The sequence below is a fragment of the Triticum urartu genome, chromosome 1, assembly GCF_003073215.2.
Source record: "Triticum urartu cultivar G1812 chromosome 1, Tu2.1, whole genome shotgun sequence".
Lineage (NCBI taxonomy): Eukaryota > Viridiplantae > Streptophyta > Magnoliopsida > Poales > Poaceae > Triticum > Triticum urartu.
This window is the reverse complement of record NC_053022.1, coordinates 312,460,355-312,467,574: the sequence shown is the minus strand read 5'-3', so window position 1 is coordinate 312,467,574 and position 7,220 is coordinate 312,460,355. Positions and strand designations below refer to the sequence as shown.

The window sequence follows — 7,220 nt, the reverse complement described above, 5'->3', positions numbered from 1 at the left end:
CAATCTCATGGTCTAAGGAAATGATACTTGACATTAGAAAAGCTTTAGCATACGAACTACATGATCTTGTGCTAAGCTTAGGATTGGGTCTTTGTCCATCACATCATTCTCCTAATGATGTGATCCCGTTATCAATGACATCCAATGTCCATGGTCAGGAAACCGTAACCATCTATTGATCAACGAGCTAGTCAACTAGAGGCTTACTAGGGACATGGTGTTGTCTATGTATCCACACATGCATCTGAGTTTCCTATCAATACAATTCTAGCATGGATAATAAACGATTATCATGAACAAGGAAATATAATAATAACCAATTTATTATTGCCTCTAGGGCATATTTCCAACATACGTGTCGAGCAACAACCGGACATGTAATTAGTTAAGGGTTAGGTGTTTGATTCAAACACTTGTAGCTTGGGACGTTTATATACAAGTGACTAGACATAAGCTGATAGGCTAGACACATACACACACATATTTCATACATATTTCAACACCTACCAATGATCGAGTAAGAATGCTACCATCGATGGCATGGGTAGCTTCTCCTAGGGGTGGTAGTGGCCCTGGCCTCAATTGTCTTGGTGGCCGCAGCAGACTCAACGCCTTTTTGCCACATATTGTTCTTTTATGTATCTTGCTATTGAACAACTTCTTTGTGTCTTGTAGCATAATTTGTGACTTGGCATTGGACTATGATGTTCGTTCTCTCTTTCCCTCGACCCCCTAAACTGGTGTGTTTTGCAATGTATTGAATTAGGTCAAACAAATCATTGAATCCTTCTTTTCACACCATTGATGGTTTGAGTAGAATTATTAATTTCATATTCTAATACCGGAATCCATAAATGTGATAGGAGCACAAGGCCGCTCATCTATTCCATAGATTGTAGAATAACAACGGAGTTATACTTAGGTGTTGATTATTAGCGCAAGACCGCTCATGTACATTGTTATTAGGTGATTGTAATATCACAATCGTTTCTAGCTCGCTTACGGTACATATTTGTAGTTGTAGAAAAACTATTTGTGTGCCTCCTCTTGCTATTACATTTCATATAGCATGGTAATGTAGGTTGGCATGCATGTGAGGACTATACTACACCCCAAGGGTTCGTACTAACCATGGCATTGTAGTAATAATATTTGGAAGAGAGATCCTTATGGGATCTAAAACCAGAATAAGCTTACAATAATTTAGGCATCAGATCTAGAGTATAATCAGAGGTGAACATGTAACTTTATCCTGCATCTGCCTCTAGCCATTAAAATACAGAAAACACAGTAGGCATGCAGTGATGGAGTTCATATATACTCAGAAGAATGCTGGTGCAAGCACAGCAAGAATATAGGATATAGTATGTCACAAGTATACACTGTAATAGTTCAGTAAAAACAGTTGGTAAGAAGAAGAAAAGCTCGGTAATACATAATGGACAATTTGGGTAATTTCGAAAGAAAAAATATATAGAAGATAAAAAGGAAAAAAAATCCGCATATGCTCCAGCACCTTCTTCCTCATGGCCTGCAGGCCAGTACCGTCGATCCTTTTTCATTTTTCACCGTTCCATTGCAGCACGTACAGTACCACACTGTAGGGCAGTAGCCGTATGCACCAAATTGACGAAAGTAACAAGCACACGCTCTTCTCTTCATTTTAACCGCGCGCGAGCTGGATCGATCTTATTACCGGGGTTTTTTACCACCCCGATGTAGTAGTAATTAACCTCTCAGTGAAGCCCTCCGGCAAGAAGGGTTCTTATTAATCACCACGACAAATCAATAAATAACCAGAGACCACCATTTTTTTTACTGTAACACTGTAATTAACACAGCAACGAATCAAGAAACGGATGCAGCCGCTAGCTGGACATGTAAAGGGAAGGTGTATATCGGAGTAGCAACGTCGACGACGATGCGCATGCATATGCATGCATGCAGGCGAATGATTCTGACATGGACATGTCGTCGTTGCTACGTGCATGTGCATATGAGGGGTGCTGGAGCTTGGTGGAGGAGGAGAGAGCTCTTGAGCTCTAGGTCTGGAGGTGCCGAGATATATGGACGGGGATGGAAGATGCGACAGGTAGGTAGATACAAATGGTACAAGAAAGAGAGAAAGAGAAGGTAGAAAGCCACCGATGGAATTGATTGGGGTATGGGGAGAGAGAGAGCTAGTCACCGGGGTGATGGATGGATCTACTGGACCATGCCCAGGAAAGATCCGGCCGTCGTCGTTGCCGCCGCCGGCGCGCTGGGAGCGGCAGCGCCAGGCGGGTTGCCGCCGCCGGACGAGGTGGCGTTCGGCCTGACAACGTTGTGGTGGTGCTGTTGATGCTGATTCTGATGTTGTTGCTGCCCCTGGAACTGGATCTTGTACTGCGTTTTGTTGCCGTCGAGGTCGTCCTCCTCGTCCTCGTCCTCGTAGTCGTCCTCGTCCTCGTCGTCCTCGTCCATGTTGTCGCTCTCGGCGCCGCCGCCGCCCGTACGGTTGTAGCTGTTGATCGCAGCCTGCTGCGCCGCCTGCGGCTGCGGCTGTGGCTGCCTCTGCTCCATCGTCGTCTCCTTCATGATGCCTTCTGGCTTTAAATGCGCAGTGTCATGCAATCAGCATTGGATCACGGAAGAAACGAACAGCAGGGTACCACATGTACGCGCCAAATGGCTATGGCCACATCCAGAATGCACATATTTTCTAGCTTAATTACCTTTTTCGCCGCCGCGTCTCCGCCTGCTTCGCCGAAGACGAACCTGCTGCCGCCGTTGCTCGCCGCCAGCCTTTGCGCTCCCCCGGAGACTCCTGCCGACGCGCCGCCGCCATTACCGTTGCCGTTCCCGGCGTTGCTGGCGTCGTTCTTGGCCACAGGTGGCTGCTGCGGAGCCGTCTGCGAGATCGGCGCCGCGACGGTGAACGCCTCGATGCGCTCCTGGGGAGCTGCATTGGCGTGCACTGCGGGCGGCGGCAAAGCCAGTGCGCCGCCGGCGCCGGAGGGGGAGCCGAGCGCCGCCTTGTTGCGGTAGAGCGCCTCGAGCTGGTGGAAGTAGGGGCACGTCTTGGAGTCCTCGGGCCGCTTCTTGTTGCTCTCCTTCACCTTCTTGAAGTACTTGTTGATGTTCTCCCACTTCTCCTTGCACCGCTTGGAGCTCCGGTTGTAGCCCATCCGCCGCATGCCGGCGGAGATCTCTTCCCAGAGCGGTCCCTTGGGCCCGGCCTCTTGGTACCTCATGTCCAGGTTGCTCCGCAGTTGGATCAGCGCGTGCACCTCCGCCTTGGGCCACCGCGACGATGTCGGTCCGCTGCCGCCACCGGACCCGTCGTAGCCCGACGAGTCGTGCGGCGCTTCCGAGGGCACCACGACGATGTCCATGCAGCTTGAATTTACGGCCGGCGCTTGCTGCTGTAGCTGTGGCGTCGCTGGAGCCGGCGACTTGTGCGGCTGCGGCGTCACGGGCGGCATTGTTGGCGGCTTCTGCTGCCGTGGCGAGGGTTGAGGTTGAGGCGGCGAGTGCGTGGCAGGTGGCTGCGAAGACGGCGGTCGTGGATGAACTGGCGCGGCGGAGTATGCTATGGGCGTGGCGTGAGGCTGCGAAGGCGGCGGCGGTGGCATGAATGTAATGGCCTGCGCGGCGATGGACGGCATGGGGATGGTCTGCCCGGTGATCTTCTGTATGAAGGAGAGCACAGCGGCGTCGCGGGTAGCAGCCATGGCGCGCTCCTGCCCGAGGATCTCCTGCTCGCGCGCCAGGCGCGCCATCTCCTGCCTCCGCCACGCCTCCTCGCGGATCATGCGGTCCTGCTCCCGCTTCTCGATGGCCTCCAGGAACCGCTGCTGCATCGCCTCCTGACGCTCCATCACCTGCTTCATCAGCCCCTCGAAGAACCTCATCATCTTGCCGCTCCCGGCCTCGCCGCCAGAACCAGCCGCGGCGCCACCCTCCGACGTCCGCTTCCTCTTCCCTCGCTCGTCGGCGCCGCCGCCCATGTCGTCGGTGCCCTCGTCGTCCGAGTCGTCCTCGTCCGAGTACTCCTCCGTGTTGGACGTTGAGAAGCTCAAGTTGCCCACTACCACTGGCGTCGGCAGGCCAGCCGTGGCGGCGGCCGCGGCACCAACAGGCGGCGGCTCGGCGAGGGGCCGTAGAGCCGTGGGTCCCACCACCCCAGGCACCCCGACGGCTGTCGCCGGCGGCGGGGCCGATGCCATCGGAGCCGCCGTCACACCGGACGTGCTTTGCATCGCCTCGAGCTGCCGGAAGAAGCGGTACGTCTTGCCGTCGTTGCGGCCGGCGCGGCTGTCCTTGGTGCGCTTGTAGTACTTGTGAACGTTCTCGAACTTCTCCTTGCACTTCTTGGCGTTCCGCCTGTACCCCTCCTCGGCCAGCTTCCTGCCAACCACCACCAACACCAATCATCATGAGCATCAACAGCACAAAAGAAAAGAACCTCGTCAATGGAGCTCTACGCTACAACCACAATTGCAAACATACGAACTCACACATCATGCAAGTAAACCGTAACCCTCACACAAAAGCTGCATGCATGTACCGGTAGAATTTTACTCGATTTGGGCACCCAAATGCAAAAGATAAAGAAAGGCATATGCATACATGCAGCACTACTAGCAAGAATGGCAAATCCCAAGAAGAATGCAAAATAGATTAAATCGGGAATCAAAATCCAACTTTTGCTTGCAGAAATTCAGAGTGCCGGAGTAAAAGACAGCTTCTCTGGGATTGATGCCCCCGGATCTGAAGCTTACGGGAGTAGTAGTAGCTCTCATGTCGAAGAGATGGTTGGACAAAAAAAATCAGGGAAAGGTGGGGAAGGAGAGCGATATGATTTTAAAATGGAAAAAAAGTCACTGTGCTCGTGAAGCATAGTTAAGGCAAAAGTGTAAAAAGAAGTGTTTTTTAGCCGGTAATTAAACAGCCACGGCGGACGGAAATCACAGCACGCCGCCGCCGAGATTTCATGCGGCATTACGGCGACGACAATTTCCGGCCTCCAGGGACGGCGATGCCGGCGACGGCGTGCGCAATTGCCTGGCGGAGGTCAATTCGAGTGGGTTGTAATTTACCTGGAGACCTCTTCCCAGAGTGGGCCCTTGAGGGTGGCGTCCCGGAAGGCGGCGTCCATGTCCGACCGGATCTTGAGCAGCGCCAGGGTCTCCTGCCGCGGCCACCGGTTTCCTCCGGCGCCGCCGCCCAAGCCTTCCTCGCCGGCCGTGAGCGCCTCTTCGTCGAAGCCCACGGCGCCGGCACCTGCTAGCTCGTTGTTGAGCTGCTGCTGCGGCGGCGGCGGCCCAGGCGCCGGCGGGCGGCTGCTGATGGGCGAGGGCGCCTCGGCCATCGAGATCCGCTGCTGGCCGGTGCTCCTAGACGGCGAGAATGGCGGCATCTCTGGGGGATGCAGGCCGAACTGCTGGCCCGGGCCTCCACCCTGATGCTGCGGCTGCTGCTGCTGCTGCTGCATGCTAGTACACACTGGGTGCACGTCGCCGGCAAAGCGTTACCAGAGGCGCATAGGGAATGGAGGTGATGGAATGATCAGTACATGAGAGGGAGGTGAAAAAGATGGGAGGCCAGGACAGCCAGAAAGAGCACGGAGAGAGAAGGAGAGCGGGGGGAAAGGGAAAGAAACAGAGATGAGGTGGTGGTAGGCAGGTCAGGGACGAAGAAGAAGAAGAAGAAGAAGAGGAGGAGGAGGAATAGAGGAGCTCTAGTACAGGAAGGAAGCCTGGCACAAGAAAAATACCCTCTGCAAGGGAGAGAGGAGGGGGGAGAAGGGAGAGGAAAAAAGAATTAAGATACCTTCAGTAAGCCTGCAATAAATAATAGGGTGGATTGGAGGAGAGAGAGGGGACGAGAATATGATAGCTGTGAAGGAGAGAGAAAGAGGGAGGGGGGTTGAGAGAGAAGTGAAATGTTGAGTACAGCGAGAGGAGAGAGGGCTGTTTGTTGTGTGCAGACGATGATGAGGGGGATGATGTGGGAGATAAAACAAAGGAGATGCTGCGCTGTCAGGGTGGCTTTACCCCCCTCTGCTAGTTAAAAACCCAAAGGACGGGGGAGAGGGAGAGGAGTGCCTGCCGGGCAATGGTAGTATGGTAGAGAGAGAGAAACATGTGAGCAGCATGGAGAGAGAGAGATGGGATGGGGGAGGCTTGTAATGAAAGGGAGGGGAGCACAAATACCCCTCTACAAAACTCCCCTACCTCGATCCCCATGGAGGAATATGTTGGATTCTGTGGTGATCTTAGGCATTTCCCTTCCCCATACAATATATCTACCTTAGTCATATGTTATCCGCCGGATTAACCAATTTTTACCAGTAACTTACCCTTGTACTATCATTTCCTCGAAGTACTATAGCTTCTGGCATCCTTTTCCAACACTGCAGTAGTATTGATCGCCCATCAAAACATTTCGGTGAAGCTAATTTAAACGGCAGGGAAACAATTAATCGCAGCAAGATTTATTTTTAACCTTCAAAGCCAGAAAAAAAAGAGAGAGATAAGCATGAGAGAACAAAATTAGTTAGGAGAAACGGCAGAAAGAGAGAGATAAAAAGGAAGGACGAGGAGAGAGAGAAGGAGCAGACAAGACCACATTATAACAGCTGTGCCGTGGGCCCGCGCGGAGAGCGAAAGAGGTGCAGAACGTGCCCGGCGATTAACGCGGACCCCTCATCACCACTCGCCCAGGCGAAACCGACGCGGTGCACCGCACGCAGACGCCACTGAGCTGTGGGCCCGTGACCTTGCTTGGCCCATGTGTCATGCGTTTCGGTTGGAGAAGCCACGCGTGCCTGGAGAAGGCGGAGGAGTATAAAAATGGCCATACATTGGCATGTTGTGGGTTAATCCCTCCCTTTCCAGGTAATAAATGGCCATGTGGCCCTTTTTAATGATTAGGCAAAAAAAATCTGGGTGATTAATTAACTTAACCACCTGCATTATTCTTCCCCTGCTTAAGTTAATGTATGGGCAGGATGGCATTTCTTTTCACATGGAAATGCATCTTAGAAATATATTGGGGCAGGGAGTTCAAGTGGAGAATTGATACGGTCACAGATTGCTTGTACTACCGGAAAAAAGAAAATCATGTCAAGCATATACATATGTATTTACTCTTTACGTGAGATTTCACAATAAGGGTTGGAGTCGTGCACAAAAATACCATCCATGCATATGTTTCACTCTATCTTTGAATTTAGC

The 7,220-nt window shown here is 52.3% G+C and overlaps 1 protein-coding gene across 3 annotated transcripts; it reads right to left on the bottom strand.

The window, feature by feature from the left end:
- Positions 1 to 1,318: 1,318 nt before the first annotated feature.
- LOC125509413 (trihelix transcription factor GTL1-like) lies at positions 1,319 to 5,938 on the bottom strand. 3 transcript variants are annotated; one of them, XM_048674387.1, is made up of 3 exons: positions 5,082 to 5,926; positions 2,715 to 4,389; positions 1,319 to 2,589 (listed from the first exon to the last, which is right to left on the bottom strand). In XM_048674387.1, exons 1-3 carry the CDS (start codon positions 5,474 to 5,476, stop codon positions 2,206 to 2,208), a joined length of 2,454 nt encoding a protein of 817 aa, XP_048530344.1. In that variant the 5' UTR covers positions 5,477 to 5,926; the 3' UTR covers positions 1,319 to 2,205. The 3 variants fall into 3 exon arrangements, with proteins under 3 accessions (XP_048530344.1, XP_048530353.1, XP_048530359.1); XM_048674396.1 differs by lacking the exon at positions 5,082 to 5,926 and adding an exon at positions 4,687 to 4,799; XM_048674402.1 differs by having other exon boundaries at positions 2,334 to 2,585; positions 5,082 to 5,938.
- Positions 5,939 to 7,220: the final 1,282 nt, after the last annotated feature.

Coding starts and splice junctions, on each gene's coding strand:
- LOC125509413 (XM_048674387.1), bottom strand. CDS start 5,476: ATGCAGCAGCAGCAGCAGCAGCCGCAGCATCAGGGTGGAGGCCCGGGC. Junction 4,390..5,081: donor CTCTGGGAAGAGGTCTCCAG/GTAAATTACAAC, acceptor GGTGGTTGGCAG/GAAGCTGGCCGAGGAGGGGT. Junction 2,590..2,714: donor GAGACGCGGCGGCGAAAAAG/GTAATTAAGCTA, acceptor GCGCATTTAAAG/CCAGAAGGCATCATGAAGGA.